The sequence below is a fragment of the Herpailurus yagouaroundi genome, unplaced genomic scaffold (assembly GCF_014898765.1).
Source record: "Herpailurus yagouaroundi ecotype Mexico unplaced genomic scaffold, PumYag 162, whole genome shotgun sequence".
In the NCBI taxonomy this organism is placed as follows: Eukaryota; Metazoa; Chordata; class Mammalia; order Carnivora; family Felidae; genus Herpailurus; species Herpailurus yagouaroundi.
This window is the reverse complement of record NW_024412403.1, coordinates 73,923,434-73,949,692: the sequence shown is the minus strand read 5'-3', so window position 1 is coordinate 73,949,692 and position 26,259 is coordinate 73,923,434. Positions and strand designations below refer to the sequence as shown.

The following is a 26,259-nucleotide window of genomic DNA, read 5'->3' as shown; positions in this document are numbered from 1 at the left end:
TAACAGCAAAGAATTCTCCCACTTTTTATTTATTCTGACATACTGGTATTTCCATAAACTTGCAAGTGGAAGATACGCTGTTCAATAAAAGCCATTTCATATATACAATATACAGAAACTATTTTAAAAGTCTGTTCATATAATGAATTCTTTTGGTACTGACAAAAAATTAAGATACAAATAATTGACTAGAAATGAAACTACCACTAAACTAAGATACACAGGAACTGCACTTCAGCTCAGGAAAAAAATCCAGATCTTACTGTGTTAGAAGAATAAAGTACATTTGTCATAGTATACATTATCATACTCCCTTTAAAGCAGGGACTATTTAAAAATTCTAAATTAAAAACTGTTCAGGATTACTTCTGTCTGTACATTCAGCAATTATCATCATATCACTGGTTACACACAATTCTCTCATCATGCAAAAAACCTGTTAGTCGTTTTCTAAGGTCTAATCAAGTCAAACAATAAACTAATTATAGCAATTTAATTAGCAAGCTGTAAATCATAGAGGTGTAGAAATTCCACAGTTCAACTGTATTTCCTGTCTATAGTACAGTGCTATTCAATTTTCTCCATGTATTAGAGCTAATAGGCATTGATACTCAAAATAAAAATTTCATTGTAGCAGCAAATGATAGAATATGTGAGAGAAGGAGGAGTTCCTAATTTCATGCCAGTCTTTATGACCTTTTATTAAGGTAAAGGACTGTGTATGTATATGTGGAAAGGAGTAAGAAACAAAAGCAGGAGGTCAAAATAGGCATATAAAGGGAATGTTGAGACCATATTAGAATTACATTTATTTAAAAAACTGATCTGAAAGTCTGCCCATCAAGTGTACAAAAAACAGAGCAGATGTTAGTGCAAGTTTAACCTGATAATTTATTTGTGAAAAAAGCTAGTTTTGATCAGAAAAAATTCAATCCTGTCCTTGTAAACATAAAGAAACTCAAGGGTAATTTTAAAGATAGTAGGCCAGAAAATGCAACAATTACTCTTATAATCCTTTTCAATTAAACAGACAAATCAAGTTGAAGACACATGTTAAAATACTTCTTAGACTCAGTATTTTATCAGCCTATATAATTGGTTGGTTGCTCCAACTGGATTTGAGTTAAAAAAAAAAAAACAAAAAAAAAAAAACTTTTTATAAGAGCTATCACATCTAGAAGTGAATAAATTAGAATCCCCCCAAGAGATATTATTTAACTTCTAAAGCATAAAAAGCTATATAATATCTTATACAAATTAACCACTGTTCTTATAAAACCTCAGTTTTGGACTGATGACATTATGCTGTATTTGTGGTGAAGTACTAGGCACAAGAATATATGTATCAAGTAGGCATTTCAGTCTAATTAGTCTCTATTTAATTCTTGGCAATATATAATAATTGGTATGCATTTTGGTACTTAAGTCATGAATTGTTGAGAACAAGAAGCAGTGTATTATAGTAACAGGGTTTATATCTGACAATTACAGTGTTGAACAAGTCTTTTCTATGAACTCTGTGATTTGTTTTGCAGTTGGTCACTTGTAGTAGATCCTGCAAAGAAAAAAGAAAAAAAGTCAATATAATTTGTTGTGTACTGCCAACCTTAACTACGTGAGCTAAAGTTCCCTTCCACTGTTATGGATGATAAACAAATATAAAAACCTAAAAAACAAGTTATATTTGATGTAGTCTAATCAGTCTGACATAAAATCATGTGTATATTTCCTAAATATTCTAAAAAAATTTTTTAATGTTCATTTATTTTTGACAGAGAAAGAGACAGAGCATGAGTGGGGGAGGGTCAGAGAGAGAGGGAGACACAGAAGAGGAAGCAGGCTCCAGGCTCTGAGCTGTCAGCACAGAGCCTGATGCAGGGCTCAAACTTACAGACTATGCGATCATGACCTAAGCCAAAGTCAGACGCTCAACTGACTGAACCACCCAGGCTCCCCAGGACCTGGAGATTTTAAAAGCCAATTAAGATTTTTATTTCTTTTAAGTCTCAAAAAGAGTAGAGGACAAATAAGGAATTTACTTCCCTATGCCTTATTACAGTCTTTTCTATCCTTGTGGACTTTATAATGCTAAGTAAGATAAATTCCTGTGTAAGGAGTACTTCATCCCTACTGAAGAAAAATCAGGCACTGAGCTAACACAAATTTTAATCATCTATTGTATTTAAATGAAAAAAAAATGTGTTTACATTACTAAAGGTGTGAAATCTAAGTCTTAAAAGCAATGACAGACAAAAGGCCAGAGTTATTTGTCAAAAGCCATGACTTAAAAAAAAAATCCTGTTAATATTTGCACAGTGGTACTGGTGCAAATTTCCAGCAAATGAGGGGTATTCCTAGTGCTTTGCCATTGTCACTAAGAATTGATATTGAAAGTCTGAACAGAAATTGATGAAAAGTTATAACCAAAAAAATGTTCACTTTGAATTCATAAAAAAATACATCACTGAGATATATAGGTAAATGGGAAACAAAGACTGATTAGGGTATGTCCCTATTAAAAATGGGTAATAAATTTTAAAAGAGGAAGAGAGAGACATGTAACAGTAATTACTTAAAATGTAGTTTGTTCAGTTACATATAAACTAAAAAAAAAAAAAAAAAACTATGGTGAATAAAATGGAAATGAAACGCTATATGAAACAAAATGAAAGGCTAAAGCATAATATAGAATAACAAAAACATTACAATTAGGACATGAAATGAGACACAATCATCAGGTCCTACATCACAGACTCATATTTCATATATGCTCACCAAAACACTAATAATTATTTACTTTCCGGAGATTTAACTATGAGGCACAACAAATAAAGTAACTTACATCTCCAGTTTTCAAGTACAAAGCATCAGTTTTCAAGTACAAAGAGAAGGTAAATGGGCACAAAATCTGCATTAGCGGTATAGAAGATTCACCTACATTAAATACCAGAATAACAGTTCATTAAAAATAAATAAAATCTATTCACTATGATGGATCAAGAGCTGGTAGGTTGCAAGGGCTAACTGTCCGAGACTTAAAAACAAATAGAAAAATCAGCCAGATATTTTATCAATCCAACAGTCAAAAGAATCAACACTGGAAAGATCTGACATACTTTGTACTTGAAAGGATGTTAAATAAGTCTTCCATATTAAAAACAGGTTTCTTTAAAAGTTTAAACCTTAGATTGGTATGACAGATAAAATACAATCTGAAACATCAAAAAGAAAACACAGCTTAATGTAAAGATAAACATCACTGCTTAAACTAAGTAAACAAACAAAAAAAACCCAGCCATATACTTAATGCGTGGTCTTAAATCAACCCTGGGCACAAAAACTTTATTTTGAAATTAGCCATAGGGCTTGAAATTTTAGTTTTAGAAAGTTTGGCATAAGTGAATTTCAAAAAATTTTTCTGAGGTTCTTCAAACTTATGTGTAAAGCAAAACAAAGTATATTATTTAGGCACAAAGAATCATGAGAGTATCAGTGATGATTTCAGAAACCTCTAACCTTGATTTGATTGTTCCACGTTCATGCATTCTTCAGCTGCTGTCTCTGACATTTCTTCATCTTCCTCATCATCATGCAGGTCTTTTGAAATTAATTGTCTAGCTAATTTAATATTCAGTCCTTCATTGTAGTGAAGCTTTCTTTTCATTTCAAATTGTCGCTTTTTTTCTACAAGATACAAAAAGTAGGCTTAGGAAGTCTTTAGCTCAAGGACTAGGAAACTACAGCCTGCATCTGTCTGGTCAATAAACTATTATTGGAACACAATCATGCTAGTTTGTCTTTGTAATGCTTAAGGCTGCTTTTGAACTCAGTGGCAGAATGGCAGGGTTGAGTAGGTACAATAGCAACTATATAGCCCACAAAACTTAAACTATTTACTACCTGGCCCGATCTCTTTTAGATGGTTCAAGTACATCTTAAAGGTAGAATAGGAATAAAAGCCCTTAATAGTTACATTTGTGAAGAAAACTTAAAGATGCAAGAAAAATCTCAAGAGTAGAATGAGAAAAAAAGCAAGGTATATAATACCATACATATGTCAGGTACAAAGCCCGCATGCATTTGTATGCATACACACAGAAAATATAACTCAACAAATAACAGTGGTTATAATTCTGGGTCAAAGAACTATGGGGCAAATTTTAGTCTTCCATTTTTATAATTACAAATTCCTTTTAAAATTCCTATTATCCACTAAGAAACTGCCGTGACTTAAGACACTGCTAGCTAAACACATAACCTCATTCCCAGAGTAATTTTAAGAAAAGGCTATTATAAGGCACAGTGAAGTGACCCTAGACTATTCTTTCATTTATGGTCTTCAGCGCAGATATACAAAGTTAGCGGCAAATAAATATAACTGATATTTTGTAAATAGCATTTAAACATTAACTGTTTACGAAGAAATAGTTCTGAGATTTTAAAACTTCTTAGACCAGTAAATAAAAAAAAAGGGGGGGGGTGACATAAAATTGCCAACTGTTTATTCTGTCAAACAAGAGCATTAAAATTCATTTGCAATAGTTTTATTACAGTATTCATTAAACCATTTCAATGCCCAAAAAGCATAGAGAAAGCTCAGAAGAAGACTACTCAAAGTACTTTCTCAATCTCCTCTAATTCCCTCTAAGTTTTCACCATCATTTGCACTTACAGATGCCTTACACTTATTTATGTTTCAAAAGTAGGCATTTATAGTTCTTGTTAGTATTGATCAATCACTTTTCAGCTTCTATTTGGGTTGGAAGAAGGCAAGTTCTGAGACTAACAGCCATCTCAGTATTCCATAAACATTTGTTTCAAACTACCAAGATCTTGCCAGGCATCCTTCTTCTTCTCTATTTAAAAATTACTTTTGTGATTTGATTTATTGTTTGAGAATATGATATAGTAGAAGGAAGCAAAATTTAAAAAAGAGGCCAACAAAAAGACCAAATCCTCATGACTAAATTTTTAGTGATGCCTTTCAAGTATTCAGATGATGTAAAAACCAATGATAAAAAAACATACAAAAAATGGTTTTACAAACTTCCAGTGACAAAATAAGTCATGGAGATGTAAAATACAGCATAAGGAATACAGTCAGTAATACCATAATATCATTGTCTACAGTGACAGACTGTGACTATATTTATCATGATGAGCACTGAGTAGTGTATACAGTTGTTGAATCAGTATGCTGTGTGTCTGAAACTAATGTAACATCAATTATACCTCAATAATAAATTCTTAAAAATGGTTCTGATTGCCTCCAATACCAGATATATTTACTAAAAAGGTAATATTTATCATTACAAAGCAATATACATTTATGGCAGAAACTTAAAAAAAAAACAAAACAATTTCCTCACTCAAATTACCATTAACTTTAGAGCATTTTCTAAAAATGTTTTTTCTAAAAATAACTCATATATTTTTATATATGCTGTTTTTTCACTTACTCTATAGTTAGGATTACCATATGTCCCTGTTTGTCCAGGCAAGTTTAGTTTATGTGCACCATGTGATGAGATATAGTATGACTCTTTCTTTCATTCTAAAATGATCCCGAGTTTAGACAATAAGGTATATGAAGATATAGTAAAATTCTGCCACGTACATAGCAGATTTATATGTTTTAAATGGTTGTAAAGTACTGAGTTACCATTTAATCCTCTATTCTTGGGTGAAAGACTTCTGATTCCCCACCTTTGTATTTTCAGTTTTATAGTGTAATACACATACATTTTTTGTGTTTTGGTTCTATTATTTTCTCAATATGAACTAGTGTTTTTTGCAAATCATGCATCAGGACTCTTTAGTGAGTCACAACCAGCATTTTTTAGAAAATGAAAACAGAATAAACTGGATTGCACTACATATAGTAAAGGTGAGTACTGTTTTGTGAAATTTTTCTTTTTGTAATTTATGCATACATGTATACTGAGTAGGACTTTGTAAAAAATGTTTACAAAACATTGGAACAGACTCTGGAAAACTGAATTGCTAGATCAAAGGGTGTCATTTTCTTCTAAAGCTTGGGGCTCATATATTGCTATACTGCCCAACAGAAAAGCCAAACCATTTTTCATGCCCACCAACAGTGTATCAGTAACTTATTTCTCCACATTCACAGCCAAAGAAAAATTGTCATTCATTCTAGTCTTTGTTGATCTGAAAGGAAAGAAAGGTACTAAGATGCTGTTTTAATTTGTAGTTTCTTCTTCCAAGGAGTTGATGTTACCGTGTTTCTTGTGAACACTATTGATAGTCTAAGAAAATTATTTAAATTCTAAGAGATGTTGAATTTGGTTTTGCTTGTTACAGATATATCCTAATTTTACAATATTTAAAATGTATGACATAAATTTAAAATATGCAATCTATTCATTTCATAGAAAAATGCTAATACTACTGGTCTCAATCTTCTTTGAATATTTATGCCCATTTTATCCACAATCCTTGTATGGTAGAGAAACACATTGCAAAGAGTACAAGGACATTAAGATTTCAGCCCTGGCTCTAACAATAATCAACTCTCCATGTGAACTTCACAAGTGAGTCTCTTTTGTACACTTTTTTAAAACTATTCTATAAAATAATATAATAATAATAATATAATATAAATATTCTATAAAATTCTATAATATTCTATAAAATAATTTAAAACTATTCTATAAAATAATATAATGCAGAACATACCAATTATTTAAATTATTAAAAGTTATTATTCACTGAACACTTACAATATGAATCAGTGTTAAGTGCTTTAAATCCTTTATCTTATTTAATGCTCGCATTACCTCTAAATATTTTTATAGATCCCAATTTGAAATGAACACACTGAACTTCAGAGAAATTACAAATTAGACAAGAGATACCTGGAGTACAAATTTAGATTTGTCTGACTCCATAGCCCGTATCTTAATTGTTATACTATCAGTTACAAGATAATTTTTTCTAAGAATTTCTACCAATAAACAAAGATTTTCAAATATGTAATTTGTTTAAAAGCAATAAACACCTACATGAGTCAGTAACTCTACCATTAGGAACTGAACTTTTGAAATTGTAATCAAATTGCTCCCCCTGCTGGCTAATCCATGAAACTACAATTTGAGGAAAAATCCCTTAATGAAAACTGACAGTATAGATTAATAATAAATTCCTTTTCTCAACAGATCATGTTTTCAAGAGAATAATGAGGAATCTAGGTCTAGAAACAACTTCTATTTGAAACTGTTTTCAAGGGTCTTTTGGAGCATATTTTTGTAAAGTAATTAGGAAGTCACTGAGGGTAGAAGACCTATAATACAATTTGAGATTAGGCTATCTGTATATGGCTCCTTTGTATAACAATTAGGCTCAGACCCTCATAGTTTGTTGAATATGCTATATTCTGAAGATGACAGACAGGAATAACAAATTATATCTTAGGAGCTACACATGACAAAGATCTTGAGGATTAAGTAGCAAAATATTCAAAATCTTAGCCATACAATTTCAGAACTCTTTTACAGTACAGGTTAACATCTGTGGCTTCAAGTACACTACTACTCTCTTTTTCTTTTTGTGAGGGTACGTGTGTTTTACTTGCATCGTTTTCCCTATATAGGTAGGTTTGGATTTTCCTTTTAAAAATAGTTAAAAACAAACTATATAAACAATCTTAATTCTTCAAAAAACTATACATTGACATGGTCAAAAAGTTTAAAAAGTAACAAAGTGAAATATCTTGTCTTCTTACCTCCACAGATAACCAGTGTTATTTGTAAAAACAGAAACCGTGAGTAGGTAGCACTGCCTTAACTGTGTATCTACTATGTGGGCTACAAGAGCCTCTTCCAACCCTGTTGAGAGAGCTCTTTATCTCCTTGTCTATGATATTACTGTTCTTTTTGTTCAATGGGACCTAATAAAGATCTTCACTCTACATCTAATCATCTTGGTTCATTTGGTAAGTTTCACTGCTGTCTTAAAAAAAGAAAAAGCACAAGCAATTGGGAAATTAGCTCTCACTGCTATACATTTTAAGATCACCCAAATATTCAAAGACTCTAAAGCATTAATTTACTAAATACTTACTGAGCATCTACTCTATACCAAATAGTAAAAAAAAGGTACAAAGAAAGTAACACTTACAAAAAGATGGTAATATTTTCCCAAATTCTTGCAATTGGGGGGGGGGGGGGAGGAGAGTTGTTATCCAATAAACCCACACAAGCAGAATCTGAATTATAAAAATGTTGCTCCCTAATCCCTCCACCATCCACTTCCTCAAAAGGAAAACCACTTGACAACCTTCAAATAATGATTATTAAATAAATTTATTATTAAATAATGAATTCATTTTAGCAAAAATTATTAGCACACTGCTAAAAGCAGTAAAGGAAATCAACTACCTTGTTCTTCAGGTGAGAGGTCACTATCCTCATCTTCACTGCTTTCTTGTTCATGAACCCGATACTTTGGCTCTGAGCCTTCAGCAGCAGCTAATCTACACAACAATCATTTACAAAGACATCAACACTGTGATATTCTTTTACTGAGTGTCTCATTCAACTTCTCAATCTCATAAAAACATTTAAAGATCATTAATATGCTAGCTATAACCTGATGAGGAAAATAAAATAAAGTGGGAATGAGTACAGAAACCAGTAAGCAACAAGAACAGTGGAGGGTGACAGAAATCAATGAACAGCAAAGGAATAGAGCTTTTTGTTTATGAACCCACTTATTTTTGCCTTTCTTACTTCAATCCTTTTTAAAGTTTATTTATTTTTAAGAAATCTCTAGATGCAGCCCCAATATGGGGCTCGAAATCATGACCCCAAGATCAAGAGTCCCATGCTTTTGACTGAGCCAACCAGATACTCCATCTTACTTAGATCTTTAAAACACAGGATATTAAAAAAAAAAAAAAAAAAAAAAAGCATAGGGTATTGACAAAAGGAACCTGAGTACCAGCCTCTAGTACTCTAATCTTTCTGCTACCTGCATACTTTGATTTTAATCTAGAAACAAGTTGCTATGAAAAATCCAGATAAATTTAGCACATGCTTTTTCACACTTGTACAAGTGGAATGCATTTAACTTTGCACAATTAAACACAAGTAAAAATGCTTCATAGTAGTCTTCAGTACTTACTTCTTAGCTAAGATATCTGGGGTCAAGGCTTCAGTGGTTTCTGAATCACTCAATGCATCTTCATCATCACCTACCATACTAGAATGACAGCACATTATAATTAATACCTGAACTATAATTTTTCAAGCAGAAAAGCAAGGTAGAGAACGGTAATTCTATTGATTTAGTTATATTTATAGCTCTGTTGTCATCTTCAAGCCTTAATTTTGTTTCTATTTCATGCAGATATTTAAAAATTCAGCACTAATCAAGAAAATCCTCAAAATGATCTACTGTAGCCATGAAAATAAATATTAACAACTCGAATCATTTGTAAAAAATAAAAATACTCCAATTATTCCATCCAGCGGGAGGAAACAAATATGTAGGAAAACAATAAAAAAACCACTGTCTGGTTTCAGAATATGTATTTGTACATCAACCTGAAGACAGAAACAAATGATCTATATAGACATAAGGTTAGGTAAAATACCATAATTAGATCCTAAAAGACCTAATTCAGAAAGTTTTATATTTAGCTTTCCCAATCTAACTCTAATAAAACATTTTCTCCCCACTTAATTACAAACATGGGCATCTTTAATTCTCAAGTTGCTGAAAAAAGCAGAAGTCACCTATATTTTTAAAAAATGCTGATTTATACCTTTTCTGGTTGAGGAGACAAGTTAAATAAGTGCTATAGTTTAGATAATGCTCTTTTTTCCATGGGAAGTTGAAATAAACTCATTTATATTATTGGATATAATTAAACGGAGGAGGATAAAATAATCTATCAATTTGCAAAACTTCTACAGACAACTCTAGGTTATGCTATAAGATTTACAGACGAATCATATGTGTTTGTGTGTGTATATATACACATACGTACATATATATAGAAGCATAACTTTTGTACACTGTGAAATTTTTTTTTTTAGTTATTTGAGAGAGAGAGAAAGAGAGAGAGAGAGAGAGAGAGAGAGAGAGAGAGAACAGGGGAGGGGTAGAGAGAGAGAATCCCAAGCAGGCTACACACGAGCAGCACTGAGCCCAAAACGGGGCTCAAATTCATGAGCCGTGAGATCATGACCTGAAATCAAGAGTTGGACACTTAACCAACTGAGCCACCCAGGCACTCCAACAGTGTGAAATTCTTTAGTATAACATGATTAGATCTATTAAAAGCATCTTCTTCTATTAAATAAAATTCTTTTTAAAAAGGGCCATTAAAGAAATTGGTAAAACTGAGCACTAAGTCGGGGCGCCTGGTGGCTCAGCTGGTTAAGCAGCCGATTTCAGCTCAGGTCATGATCTCGCAGTGTGAGTTCAAGCCCCATGTTGGGCTCTGGGCTGACAGCACAGAGCATGGGAGCCTGCTTGGGATTCTTTGTCTCCCTCTCTCTTTGCCCCTCCCCTGCTTGCACTCTGTCTCTCTCAAAAATAATAAACATTAAAAAAAAATTTTTTTTTTTTAAAAAGAGCACTAAGTCGATAAAAGCAAAGCACGTGTGTGTGTGTGTGTGTGTGTGTAGCCTCAATTACTTAAGGACCAAATAACTTTGACAACTCCCAGAGGAAGGATATAGGTAAGGTACGGGCGGGGGGCGGAGCAGTACCTAATAAAATACCATTCAGATTTATTATATTTTAAATATAAACAGTCTAAAAATAATGCCTATGACTGTTTTTTTCAGTCACATACAATTTTAATTCTTTTCGGATAGTTATTTCTAACCAACACAGATAATAAAGGATATCTATCTATTACAATTATTGAAAAGGAAGAAAGCCCTGATTTTTGTTTCTGGTACAATAAAAGCTTTAAGACATGTTTTATATTATATACTTGTAATTAGAAAAACAAGGGCATTAACTTTTCATAAATAATATGTCTATTTCTTCCCTCAAGCTTTATTAGTATTGAGTTTCAGTACCTGTACCTATTTCATTATCTCTTTCTACCTTTGTCACAATCTTCATGTTTATTCTTGTTTTTAGTGTTTTTACTAGGGACCACTGAGTTACAACAAACATTTACTACTACAATTATGATGTACAAATGGATCCCCCAAATTTTAAAGTTACATATTACTTATACTATTATACAAAAATATTCAGTTAAGTTACTGATTAGTGCTCCAGTAGCAAGTATAAAATCATACAGAAACTTAAATCAGCTGTTATCCAGAAGCTCAAATCGAATGCAAAATGGAAGTAAAAAAGGAATGTCTGGGAAACATTACCTATGGTAAGGAGTGCTAGGTTCATCTATTTTCATTAAACCATAGTCTTTGTCTGCTGGATGATATGTCGCCAGGATGTTCATTTCATCCCACTTCTGGGATTTCTTACTAAAATTAAAAAGAAAAACAAATTTCCTTAGTGAAGTAAAAGATAAAAAATGTGCACATCTAAAGTTCACAAACATCCAAATCCCACATTTCAACTTCTATTTGACTGCTAGCTTCTATTTTTACAAATACTTTCTTGGAATAGAAAGTGACTTAGGGTAAAAGCCTAAGTAATTACAATAAATGTCAGTAAATATTTTATAGAATATTTAGTGCCCACATATTAAAAACACTATTTAGAATCTTCACCAGGCATTCAAGACACTAGTATATTATGACATGCTTAGTCTTATCTGACCTATGGAATTAACAACAGCAAAAAACCTGAAATTTACACACTGCATGATATTAGTTGAGGATTTTTCATCTACTAGTAACCATTCAATAAAAAACAACAAGATGTTTCCAGGTCCTGAGCTTGGGGTGCCTCTGTTCCTCATGGTGGGACACCTGGTTTCCGCTTTGGCCTTCTTGTCCCTCCAGGCAGTGGAGGCGATAGGCAATGGAGATGATGGGCAGGGAAGGCCAGAGCCCAGCTGGGTTGACCTTCAGACCTGGCTGAGCTTCCAAGGCCCTCCCAGTGGGTCAGGAATGGGACAGGGGGTTTGGGCCAGGCCCTGAGATGTGGGGGATTCCCCCACGCCCGCATGCTGTACGAATTCTGAGGAGAGATGGCATACTGTGGACCTCAGGTTGGAGGTCCTGGCAGCCTGGAGACCTCTCAGCTGGAGGGTGAGTGGGGAGCCAGGGTGGAGAGCAACTCTGAGGGGGCCTCCCCCAATCTCTGCGGTGCCCCACCTGGGGCTGTGAAGCTTGAGCAAAACCCTAAGGAGTCCCAGGACATCAAAGCTCTGCAGACCTGGAACAATTTGCCAAGCTCCTGAAGCAGAAGCGGATCACCCTGGGATATACTCAGGCCAATGTGGGGCTCACCCTGGAGGTTCTCTTTGGGAAGGTGCTCAGCCAAATGACCATGTGCTGTTTTGAGGCTCTGAAGCTCAGTTTCAAGAACATGTGTAAGCTGTGGCCCCTGCAGAAGTGGATGGAGGAAGGTGACAACAACAAAAATCCACAGGAGCTATGCAAAGCAGAGACCCTTGGGCAAGCCCAAAAGAGAAAGCAAACAAGTGTCAAGAACTGAATGAGAGGCAACCTGGAGGACATGCTCCAAAACCTACCCTGCAACAGATCAGCCACACTGCCCAGCAGCTCAGGCTTGAGAAGGATGTAGTATGAGTGTGGTTCTGCAATCGTTGGCAGAAGGGCAAGCAAGCAGTGACTGTTCGCAACAAGAGGATTCTGAGGCTCTGCATCCCCTTTCTCAAGGGCACCAGTATCCTTTCCTCTGGCACCAGGGCTCCATTTTGGTACCCCAGGCAGTGGGGGCCCTCACTTCACTACACTGTACTCTTCAGTCCCTCTCCTTAAGAGTGAAGCCTTTCCTTCCATCTGTCACCACTCAGGTCTCTCCCATGAAAAGTGAGGTGCCAGCCCCTCCCAGGAATGGGGGCCAGAGGAAGGGGGAGAGCTAGAGAAACAAAACCTGGGGTATGTTCAAACCAGGACTTTAGGATTAAGTTCTTCACTAAGAAAGGATTTGGGAACACAAAGGGTGTGGGGGCAGGGAGTTTGGGGGAAACTGGATGGAGGGAAGGTAAAGTTCAAGGATGCTCTTGTTTTTAATCCCCACATCACTCATAACTTTCTTAAATAAAGAAGCCTGGACACACACAAATAAATAAAAACAAAAACACCAAAACTTTCCTTGGCCTAATTTTTTCAAAGATTTTCAAAACAATAAAAAGAATTAGAACATAAAACTGTAGAGAATACCTCACTAAATTTAAATACCATTAATAAAGATTTAGGTTGCAAATAAAATTACAGTTCAGTTTTTCTTTAATCTAGAAAAATAAGAGTTTGCTAAGAAATGGTATATTCAGAGCACCTGAGATAAATTTACTTAAGAGAAATACGAACAAGTGTTTTATAAACATTAGTTAACATCCATTCAACAAAATATTTACACATCTTTTAACGTGCTAAATAATTAGATGACTTAATTATAAATTCTTCTGATCTCATTAAAAGAGACATCAAAGACCTCTCTGCCACCCAAAAATATTTTTTCATACACAGTTTGTGCGTTGGTTATATACTTGAAAATAAAACTGTAAAAAATCAATGTAGATTTTACACAGATTCAAATCTTTTCTGCATTTGTCCACACTGGTGAGGTTTTTGTAGTGAGATATTGGTGAGGTATTTTTAATTTTCCTAAATCCACCAACATCCAGATTGAAATGCTCTTGAAAAATTACATTATTTAAACTTTAACACCGTATTCCCTTCATGCCTTGAGTTACCTCAAAATTGTATGTGCCTACTCATGGCAGGTGAGCCTTTTATGTTCTCTTGCTTTCTCCTCCAAAGCACCCCTGCATCCCTATCTCAGACTAAACACTTTTTTCTTCTTCCTATTATTGTAAAATATGCATAACATAAAATTCACCATTTTAAACCATTTTTAAATGTACAGTCGTTCTGTGGCATTAAGTACATTCACACTGCTGTGAAACCACCACCACCACCCAATCTCCAGAACTTTTTCATCTTCCCAAACTGAAACTCTACCCATTGAACCCTAACTCCCCATTCTCCCCTCTCCCAGCCCCAGACTCCCACAATTCCATTTTCTGTCTCTATGAATTTAACTACTCTAGGTACCTCATGTAAGTAGACTCATAAAGTATTTGTTCTTTTGTGGCTGGCTTATTTCACTTAATGTCTTCAAGGTTTATCTATGTTGTGGCATGTATCAAAATTTCCTTCCTTTTTAAGCTGAATATTCCACGACAGACTAAGTACTTTTGACCACAAGTTCCTTACCCTTTGTTTTATCAAGAGGCAAAGGTTAGCCCAGACATACTCCACAAGTGACTAAGACTACAATTCTCACTTTTCCCCCAAAAGCAGTCAGAAATTACTTAATGTCTCTTTGCCATGAAACAGGTAAAATCTTAAAAGCCTGTTTACAAAGTTAAAAATTAAGACATATGGGTCCATCACTGGAAGAACAGAAACAAGATTTCTTCTTTGAAGAGTTGCTTTTTTCCTTTTTAAAATTCAGGATGGAATGCACCTGAACTTTCAACTAATCAAATTTAAATCTCACTAGTATTTAAAAACAAAAACAAAAACAAAAACTTGATTGAACTAAACTGGAAAAATAGACCCTGCTTTATAATACTGATTTCTTTAGAGGTCTAGTTGCTATCTATCGAGTAATACATAACTGGTCTTGGGGCAGAAAAAACAAAACACAGTTTAACTGGGAGGCAGATATTTAAGGTTCAAGTCTCAGTTAGTTACTCTTCACTAGTTCTAGGACTATAGGCAAGTCCAACAAACACCCTGCTTTGGGCTATATTTATTCTACATGGAAATTATAATAAAATGGAGTTTTAGTAAGTCTTCCTTACAATACAGGGTTGTTGAGATAATCAACTGAAATACTGTCTGTGAAAACAAAATTATACAAGTACCATGAAAACATAAGGAGTTTTTATGATTTAAAAAAAATTTTTTTTAATGTTTATTTCTGAGACAGAGAGACAGAGCATGAGTGGGGGAGGGGCAGAGAGAGAGGGAGACAGAATCCAAAGCAGGCTCCAGACTCTGAGCTGTCAGCACAGAGCCTGGCGCAGGGCTCGAACTCACAAACCGTGAAATCATGACGTGAGCCAAAGTCAGTCGCTCAACCAACTGAGCCACCCAGGTGCCCCTTATGATTTTAAAATCTAAAGCTTTGGGTTAAAAATCTTGAAATCATATCTCACTTAGCACTAAAGAGAATGGGCTGAAAAGGGCATTCTGAAAAGATGTTTAAAGTTGCTTTTGAACTGGATACCGTACATCTTGCCCTGTAAGACTCAACATTTAAATGATTTTGAAATATTTAAGATCTGCCACAGAATGAATTTTTCTAAAAAAACAGCCTGTTCTGTATTTGACTAAGTCTACTGTTTCAGACATTTTGCTAAACACTTCTTATCTATATGTTTCTGTGAATTTAGAAAGCAAATGACTAGGTCCGCTCATGGTCATAGTCTATATAAGGAAACTCACAGTGAAGAGATACATTTCTAAAGATTTAGGTAACAGACATGATAAAGGAGCTCTGATTAGAAGAGTCACAAAAGAAACAAACATACACAAGCTTTAAGAGAATTAAAGTCTGTGAAGAAAGCAATTCAATTAATAAACAAAAGGGAGACTTATGATACCGTAGCTAATGTTCCCTCCTGAGAAACAAATGTCTCTGAAATGACAGCTGGAGTTAAGCGTGAGTCAGAAACAAAAGCACAGGTAAAAGTTTCATAAAACCTGTATTAATAGACAGTCCTATTCTATTAAGACTTCCTATTAAAGATACTGTGAAAGAAAACTAACACATCCATATATAAAGTTTGAAAGCTGGCAAAACTAAAGTGTGTAAGGATGTATGCTTATATGATTACTATAAAAGTCAGGAGAGTGATTATGTTGGGGGTGGGGGGAGGAAAGAGTGTGACCGGAAAGGGCAGGGGACATTTCTGAAGTAATAGAAACATTTTTTTTTCTTAAACAGGATGGTGGTTACAGGGGTTTTTATAATATATAATAATTTTATAACATAAATAATTTATAATTTTATAATTTCTTAAACTTTAAAATTACATTTAACACACCTTTCCGTACGTGTATTATGTTACAACAAAATACTTAAATATAAACACATATTAATGACCTTGTTAGGTACTTCCTAACTTCAAAGAAAACAAGTTATTTCCTAAACGATGTTAACAATATTGAATTAAAAATGACAATTTATCATCATTACTTCTTAGGACAGGGGAATGATAGACCTTTGGACTTTAAGAGGTTCTTCTAATGGGTGGGAAACCAAACACCCTATACATCTATTTTGTGAGATAATACGAGAAAAAGAACTGTAGGATACAAGCAGAAATAATATTTCCTTGGAGCACCCGGGTGGCTCAGTCAGTTAAGTGCCTGACTTTGGCTAAGGTCAGGATCTCATGGTCTGTGAGTTCCAGCCTGGCATTGGGCTCTGTGCTGACAGCTTAGAGCCTGGAGCCTGCTTCAGATTCTGTGTCTCCCTCTCTCTCTGCCCCTCCCCCGCTCATGCTCTCTCTGTCAAAAATAAACATTAAAAAGAAATTTTTTTAAAGAAATGTTTCCTTAAAATTAAGGATAATATTTAATAATCACAATACCAGCACCTGAACCCATTAACAATTTTGATTTCTGCATATTCTTTCACTATAGGAAATAATATATATTATATAAAAATATATAAGCTATCAGTATATATGTAAAAACACATACACAGCCTACATACACATACAAAACAATAAATACAATATATAAAATAAATATACTGATATGGAAGCTATTACTATATATATATTTTAGCATAATAAGCCAAGTTGAAAATAGCAAATAGAAAAATTGCATTTTCTAGTCTTTAATTTTCTTTTTTTTTTTTAAGGTTTTATTTTTTAAGTAATCTCTACACCCAACTTGGGGCTTGAACCTTACAACCGGAGATCAAGAGTCGCATGCTCCACCAACCGACTCAGCCAGGCTTCCCTCTAGTCTTTTTTTTTTTTTTTAGGTTTTTTTTTTTAAATGTTTATTTATTTTTGAGAGAGAGAGAGAGACAGAGCATGAACAAGGGAGGATCAGAGAGAGAGGGAGACACAGAATCCGAAGCAGGCCCCAGGCTCTGAGCTGTCAGCACAGAGCCCAACGTGGTGCTGGAACTCACGGACCGCGAGATCATGACCTGAGCCGAAGTCAGACGCTTAACCGACTGAGCCACCCAGGCGCCCCTAGTCTTTTTTAACAAATGCACAAGACTCAATAATAAACTGTTCACCTAATGTTAGATATTTATATTAAATCCAAGATTTTCCTATTTAGAATAAAGGAGAGGGGCACCTGGGTGGCGCAGTCGGTTAAGCGTCCGACTTCAGCCAGGTCACGATCTCGCGGTCCGTGAGCTCGAGCCCCGCGTCAGGCTCTGGGCAGATGGCTCAGAGCCTGGAGCCTGTTTCCGATTCTGTGTCTCCCTCTCTCTCTGCCCCTCCCCCGTTCATGCTCTCTCTCTGTCCCCCAAAAAATAAATAAACGTTAAAAAAAAATTTTTTTTGACTAAAGGAGAAATGACCATATTTGGGCACATTCTATTCAATGATATCTTTAGGATAATTTGCTAGGATAGGTATATCTAAGTTAAAATGTATTAAGGGCTTTATACTTCTTGATATTGACAACATGGAGTGTCATGTTGTAAAAGTTTTACCTTTTATTTATTTTTTAAATGTTTATTCATTTTTGAGAGAGAGAGAGACAGAACACGAGTGGAAGAGTAGCAGAGAGAGACGGAGACAGAATCTGAAGCAGGCTCCAGGCTCTGAGCTGTCAGCACAGGGGTCCCATGCAGGGCCTGAACCCGTGAAGTGCAAGATCATGCCCTGAGCCAAAGTCAGACGCTTAACCAACTGAGCCACCCAGGCGTACCCATCATAAAGTTTTAATAGAACAATACGTAATGTCCCCAATCATCACCAAACTTTGCCAAGATTGGGTATTTGTGCATGTGTTTTCTCCACCTGAGCAGGTATACATCAGTATTTAAAAGGGTGGCTCAGTCAGTTGAGTGACCAACTCTTGATTTTGACTCAGGTCATGATCCCAGGGTGGTGGGATTGAGCCCCTCATCAGGCTCCATGCTCAGTGGAGCCTGCTTAAGATTTTCTCTCTCTGTCCCTCTCCCTCACACATGTGCACTCTCTCTAAAAATTAAAAAAATAATTTAAAAAAGCTGGTTTCTTTGTTCATTACCTTATAAATATGGGAAAATGCTTGTTATTTTACTTTCCTTTTATTTTTAAAAGTTTATTTATTTGAGAGAGTGTGCAAGTGCAAGTGGGAAGGGGCAGAGACAGAGGGAGAGAGAGAGGGAAAGAATCCCAAGCAGGATCTGTGCTGTCAGCACAACACAGAGCGTGATACTGGGCTGGACCTCACAAATCGTGAGATCACGACCTGAGTGGAAATCAAAAGTTGGACATTTAACCAACTGAGTCACGCAGGCACCCCTTACTTTCCTTTTATGAATTATGTTTATATACTTTGCCTTTCTACTGGAAACCTTCTGAGTTTGACTAAGTTCTTCACATATGAGTAACTTCTTCACATCTATATAGATTTACAATGATGAATTATATAAAGCACTCAAATTTACAGATTTAAACCATGTTGTGTATATATAAACCCAAGATATATATATAAGATAATAAACCACATTATGTATCACTACATTATATACAGCCCAAAATTTTTGTCTGCCATTTACTCTCCACTATAAATAGAACTAAAGTTTTATATATTCAAAGCTTTACTCCACTTTCTCAACGTAATACTAAGAACAAAAGAAATTCTTAGAATTAATCAGCTCCAAAGAAGATAACAATATCTTGAAAAATCATCAATCTAAATAAGGGCATAAAACAACAGGCTACAAAGCACACCGGAATTCTTAGGGAGAAGGTAGTGAAGTAGAAGAAACTCTCAGCAGAGGACACTAAATATGGAAATAAGCATCTCTAAAGTTTTGGCAGAAGTAACATTAGTTTGGAGTAACAAAATCCAAAAAGCAGGATTTGAGGTTAATTCCAAACTGTTTGTATGACCTGCGGTTCATTCTCTCTACCTAGAAAAAAAGAGGGACACCACCACTTACACTGCAGATCTGCTAGGAGCACGAAAGCACCTGCTGGTTTCATTTTCCTCCTCCCACTTGGGAGATTGGTTTTCCTGCAGCCTAAATCTGGCCCAGAAAGTCACCCCTTCTCACTTTCACTTTGATAGCTCATATGATGCCACCTCAAAACCTACTCGTACTTCTTGTTGCTTGTGACTTGCTCATTTGATAAGTTTTAGCCACGCTTAGAGTGGGAAGCAAGATTTTGCTTCAAGGTGTTACACTTCTTAATTGCACATTTCAAGAAGTGGTTCTTTCTTTAAATAAAGATTCAACTTACATAAGTTGACAAAGTACCATACTTTGAAGCTTGACACGATTACTGAACAATTAAAGTAAGAGTTAACAATAAAAGCAATCAGTAATCAAGAAGTCACTTTTGGAAAACTCTGCTCAGTGAGGCTTTGACTATAGTCCATATCCCTTTACAGGCAGAAAAAGATGAAGTTGAAGCATGCTTATATGAAATTTTATTAAAGGCAATTAATTCAAGCACAATGTTTTGAAGCAGAATTTGCCTGTATCACCTGAGAGTACCATAGAATTTGAATGGAACATAGTGACTTCAAAGCATACTGTGTAAAACAACCTACTGAGATGTGGGAAAAATTAGACTTCTGTATTTATTTCTACTTGAAGACTAACATTTGAGGGTGAGGTACTGAGTTAAAAGCTTTACATTTATTAACTCATTTAACAATTAAACTAGGCATGGATATAATGAATAACTCACTGGAAGTCACAGAGCTAGTAACTAGTAGAATCCAAACCCAGGCAATCTAGCCCCAGATTAATCACTAACCTATAACACCTCTCATAAAATAGGCTTTAGTAACATTTCTAAGTTTTTTCTTAATGTTTATTTATTTTTGAGAGAGAGGGAGGGAGGGAGAGAGAGCGAGCGCGCAGGTGCGAGTGGCAGAGGGGCAGAGAGCAAGGGAGGCACAATCCTAAGCAGGCTCCAGGCTCTGAGCTGTCAGCACAGAGCCTAATGCAGGGCTGGAACTCATGGACCATGAGATCATAACCTGAGCTCAAGTCCAATGCTTAACCAACTGAGCCACCCAGGCGCCCTGTCTTTAGTAACATTTAACTTCATTATTTTCACCAATTCAAAATGCACACGTTTCTCATTTCAACCTCTCTGAAAACAGTGTATCTTAAAATGGATGGCATCTTATAATTGACAGTATTTTTTTCTTTCTTGGTGGCACATAAAATCATGGTACATCTTAGGATACATGATTTCTTATTTCTGATGAAATGCACATGGCTACTCACCAGATCTGTTAGACCTTCACAAGTTGTACACTATATTCAAGGTATCCTGATAGAATGGGAATTCCAAAATCATAGGAGATGACAGTGGTGTTCTAATTAGTTGAACAATGTGATAAAATTGAGATTTACCTATAACTGGTTATGTGGATTTACAGATTCTGTCCAGGGGAACTAACCCTCAAAAAATGGTATCTGACAAGTGGTAACTGAAGAAACCATTCATTGACGATAACAGTACCGTAACAAGAATAAGAAAATAATAGCACTGAGACATCAAAAAAAGTTTGACAAGAACTGTATAAAAAATATTCCAGGACTATTTGAAATATGGCATTATATGAATCTCACTTTAAGTGTATAAGGAGCCTTGAAATATTATCTAATGATAGTAATATATGAGATAAATTATAAACAAACATATTTGAAGCATATTTTTTTCCTACTAAAAAGATACACAACAAAACGTTTAGAGATCACTGGAATAAGACAACTCAACTTCTGGCCTTAGGAAAAAAAAATCCCTTGGTAACATGTGGTAACATGTCTCTGTGTTAAATAAAATGTTAAATAATATCCTCATAACTAATGAAACCAGGGTGAAGCAGTGGTATGTGCAGAAAAAGGAAAACTACGACTTGATAAAGGCACCAATAAAAGGTATGGTTACTTGCAGATTCTGAATTTGCAAATATGCCTACTTGATAAAATTTGTAACTCCAAAATCAATACCTGAGGCGTTTTCTCCATCTCTCACAGACATGCACAGAACAGGGAAAAATTTGAGTTGCTCCATGCACATCTTTCCAGCTGTTAAACAAGGGGATACTTTATCTTCTTGCTTTAGCACTCATGTTGTAAGTAAGTGTCTCTTTTGCAGTCCATTTAGTACCAGGTTTTTTGCTTTTTTGTTGAATGTATTGTTTTAAATGGCTCCCAAGTGTAGTGCTAAAGTGCTGTCTAGTGCTCTAGGCACAAGAAGGAACCTTGCAGGAACCTAACTCTGTATTTCCCCTTGGAGCAATGGTTCAGTACTAATTCAGTGTCTATGGTTATTATACAGAACAGAACTACTAAGAGTAACAAGAATTGACTTAGATCCCTGGTCATTTTCACAGTAATCTGAGATTCTTTTGCCTTATAAAAGGTAAACTATTACACTACACTTACTAGTTTCTGAATTTTCAGTGTATTGTAACTAAGATAGCTATTTATTTTCAGTCCTCTTTACAGGAAAGGGGGAATACTGGTTGTATTTAAATTAAAATCAAAACATTACAAAGAGTGTTCAACTGTTTTTTTGTTTTTTATCATTTCTGTTCAAAGAGGCTCTCATAATAATACTGTTTGCATAAGCTATGACATAAACAATGTGGAGTGTATTACCAATAGAATTTTCTTTGCTACATGACTGTAATCATTAACACTGATCATGAAAAAGGCCATCCCCTTTTACTACTTGGAACCAAACATGAACCTCAATGAATTAGAGCTCTGAAGACTTCAGTGCTAACTGGACAAGTCAGTCAAAATCATCTACCCTGGAACCTTGTAAAAGGTCCCTTCTAAGTGAATCTGTCCTGCTAGCAGTCTAGGATAGTGGTTTTCAAGGCAGGAAGACCTGGAAGTAAACCCCAGCCAATAACAGAGAGAGGCTAACCCACTGAGTAGGCCACAGGAAATTATGGCAGATCAAAGTTGAGAATAAGTAGAAGATAAGGAAGCAGAGAAAAACAGTAAGTTACTTGGTAGCCAAACAAAAAGAAACTCAAATTAAGCTTGCCAGTGAGAACCATACTCTTGTGGTTGTATACTCTGAAACTGCATAAGAGCTTTCTGCAGTTTGTTTTGTAAACTATCTTGGTCTTCCTGCTATAGCTATGTGCCCGTGAGATTTGTTTTCTTAATTTAGTAACCTACAACCAATTCCCCACCAATTCCCACTTGAAGCAGCTTACCCAAAAGACAGGTTTGAAAATTTCCTGTTAGAGAATGTAAGTCAAGCATCCAAAGGCCATGATTCTATGCTGTCATCCTACTTAGTGTTTTCTTTAAGGTAACACAAATTTCCATAAATCTATGTGGTGGGAAATTTGATAGCAGTTCACTTTATAGACCTAAATTGATATTTGAACAGGTGTGCTCTAGTTGCAATATTTTAAATTTTTACAAACATCCTCATTTTACCTTTATGACTTTACAGATTTCAGTAACTTCTCTCCAGAATGAGGAGTCTTTATACTTTTAATTATCTTAATAACACCGAAGCCCCCTAGCACTTCTAATCCAGTGGTATGTTTTACACTCTACTGTACTGTACTACTTATTTTTTCATTGAGCACGGCACCTTGGATATCTTCCTCTGTGCAAATACATCTATCTCATTCTTTTTAAAAGGCTGGTGTACTGTTTCATTATATAAATGTACCATAATTAATATTTCACCAGTCCTTATTAACAGACCTTGGGTTGTTTCCAATTATTTACTATAACAAAATGCTATTGGGCAACATCTTTTTACATGTGTATGTGTGAGTATGAAAGACCAAAACATCACTAGATCATTTTAAGTTGCTACTCTCTGAACTGTTCTGAGTTTAGTTATGCCTTCCAAGAGGAACAAAGACTAGAAAGTACTCCTAATTCTTGCTGCAGATACAAAAACAATTAGCAGTAAGTATATTTTCATTAAATATAGACAAAAGACTTGGAAAATTTTTGTTCCCCTTAGTGGAGAGAAAATGACAAACCAGGATCTACCATACCAGACTGAGTGAGGCATAATCTTCACCTAAAAAGGAATGACTGTGGAAGCTCAATTAGAAAAATGGGGAAAAGGGTCTCTTTTATGGAGAGGTCTCTTATTGGCTTGAGACCAGATGTTAAAGGGTTCACATAACAAGAAAAGACTTTTATCATTGAAAAATTTTAGATACCTCAGATACGAAGTTAAGAAATTATAAAAGCTTAACAGGTGAAGCTCTGAAACTTCTATTTGATTCTTTAATGTTCCTAATTTCCCAAAGTTCAAAGATCAGATGTTTGTTTTACAAAATATTACATCTGCGCATATACTTTTAAAAAAGAAAAAAACAAAAAACAAAAATGATAAACGTCATAGCTCCTGTCTTCTTTAAATCACTCTAGCCGGCACCCTGGCCGGAGGACGGACACCCGAGCGGTGCCGGAGCCGCATCCACAGAGCTGCCCCGGTCGCCGGTCAGCGCTCAGGCTCGGGGTCGGGGCCGGTAACGGCGGCGGGGAGGAAGGCGAGGCCGCCCGAGGGGGGAGGAGCTTCCCAGGCCCACCCGCGGCCGTCGCTCCCGGCTCTCACCTCAGCTCTTCGTCGACACTCCGGCCGGGCTGTTCGGCCGAGGCCACCACAGAGGAAGTCGTAGAACTCTTGTTCTTCAGGATCCCCTTGATGGGCCGATGCGAGGCCGTCGAGGCCGCCATTGCCCGCCGCTCCGGCGGTCGGCTCAGCGTCGCTGCTTGGCGCTGGGTCCAGGAAGGAAAGGGCTGGGCGCGTGCACAGACTCGCCAGGCAGCCGCGGAGCCCGCCTGGGGCTAAAGCGGCCGCACCTGCTGTCGCGGAGACGACTACCGGAGTCGTTGTGACGACACAACGACCCCGACGCCAGGGCCGACGCCGCGCGGCTGGCGGCCCTTCGCCACCGACACCTAACCGCGGCCAGCGGAGAGAAGCCGGCCTACAGCCCCAGCGCGGGAGCGACGCCGACGCCGAAGCCGAAGCCAAGCGGACCCGCCCTCTCGCGATATCTAGGGAGGGGCGGGGGCGGGGCGAGAACAAAGCCTACCTCCTCTTGTTCTCGCCCCGCCCCCTCGTGGTCTTTTGGTCCTCTCGATCCTACCCGGGCTCGGTCGCAGAGAGCCCAGGAGCTGTTTTAGAGAAGGGTCAGAGGTTTCTGCTTTGCCTCTCGGGAGGAAGAGAGAGAGAGAGGGAGAGCGAGTTACAGGTCTCTCACTCCCACCACTTTATAGGGTCCATATTGTTATTTCTGTTTTATAGATAGGAAAACTGACGCTCAAGGTGACATCATTCCCCAAAGATACTATCTGATTTTCAGAGAAATGATATATATGTCCCCTCTTTATTTCCATTTAACCGCATACAATGTTTTAGCTATTATAAATTCATGGAATATTTGCATTAGAATGCTCCTTAGAGACCTGCTTTGAAATCACAGAATATTGACTTCTATGAAATCATAGAATACCAGCATTGAAATAGTCTAACCTAGTTTTACCATTGGCATAGCTAAAGGACAGAGAAGAGTGACCCAACCACTAATGTCAATTGTAGTGTGCGGTCATAGAACTTGAGACTTCTGACCTCTGGTGTTTCTGGGTCTGGTCTTCCCCCATTTTACCACATTCTCCCTATGTGTTTGTAATCCCATGGAAAAATATTGCAGGGAAATTTTTCTAGAATTGCAGTTTATAATGTGTCTCCCTACAAATTTTAGGAAATTCATTTAAGATACCCAGTTGTCCAACACTGCATAAAATTGGCCAGAAATCTGGGGTGCTGTCTAGGTGGTTCTAAGAAGAATCCCAAAGGAGAAACAAACAAAACCCTCACACACACACACACACACACACACACACACACACATCCTCCCCAAGTTATTCTATGCCTGAGTGTGAAGGAAAGATCTCAGAGAGGACTTTGATAAAACGAGACAGCTTGAGACTCTAAGGTGTCAGGATATGCACAGGATATGCGGGTGTCCAGGTTGTGGATGTTGTAAGGAGATGAAGATTCTGTGGAATGAAAGGGCAGAATTTTTTGAAGCTCTGGTAACAATCTCAGAACCGTGTTGTATATAGTCAAGCTAGGGCTAACAGTGGGAGTGGTGTCCACTCCAGCCCTACCCAGCCTCTCACCATGCAGTGTCAGCATCAGGAGTTGTACAGATTGCAAAGGTAGAAGTCTCAGAGATTAACCAAGTTGCTTCCTGTTATGGATTGAATTGTGTCCCCCTTAAAATAAGATATGTTGAAGTACCTCAGAGTGTAAACTTAGGTGGAAATAGGGTAATTGCAGATCTAATTAGTTAAATTAATTTGAGGTCATACTGGAGTTGGATGGGCTTTTAGTCTAATATGATTGGTATCTCTGTAAGAAGATGACCATATAAAGACAGAGAATGCCATGTGATGGCAGAGGACTGGAGTGATGCATCTATAAGCCAAGGTAAAACAGGGGTTATCCAAAGCTGGGAGAAGCACGGAACAGATTCTCCTTTAGAGTGCTCAGAAGGAACCAGCCCTGCTGACATCTTGGTTTTGGACTTCTAGCTTCAGAACTGTGAAATTCTAAATTTCTGTTGTTTAGAGCTACCCAGTTTGTGGTACTTTGTTATGGTAGCCCTATATACTCCCTCCCCTCCCACTCCTACCCTCAGTTCCCAACTCCTTCGTCACCAGGCTTTCTCCTACCACCCTTTCCTGATCAGACCTCATCATCCTTATGACCCACTAGAGCAGAGCAGTCTAGTTCACCCGGAACTGCCATCTCCAGGAGACCAGCCCATTGGGGATTAATAGAACTCAGAAAGTTCTTCCTCAGGTTGAGTGGATACCTGGTTCCCAGCCCTACCCAGTGGGTCCACTGGGGTTGGGGGTGGGGTAAGAGACTGTGGATGGGGG

General features: G+C 36.7%; 1 protein-coding gene and 1 pseudogene across 1 annotated transcript; one reads left to right on the top strand and one right to left on the bottom strand.

Moving 5' to 3' along the window:
* PPP1R2 (protein phosphatase 1 regulatory inhibitor subunit 2) lies at positions 1–24,322 on the bottom strand. The gene is made up of 6 exons (XM_040484923.1): positions 23,921–24,322; positions 11,367–11,474; positions 9,145–9,222; positions 8,400–8,494; positions 3,517–3,684; positions 1–1,555 (listed from the first exon to the last, which is right to left on the bottom strand). The coding sequence occupies exons 1-6, from the start codon at positions 24,040–24,042 to the stop codon at positions 1,509–1,511; spliced, it is 618 nt and encodes a 205-aa protein (XP_040340857.1). The 5' UTR covers positions 24,043–24,322; the 3' UTR covers positions 1–1,508.
* On the top strand, positions 11,913–13,068 carry LOC121036446 (POU domain, class 5, transcription factor 1-like; annotated as a pseudogene).
* Positions 24,323–26,259: the final 1,937 nt, after the last annotated feature.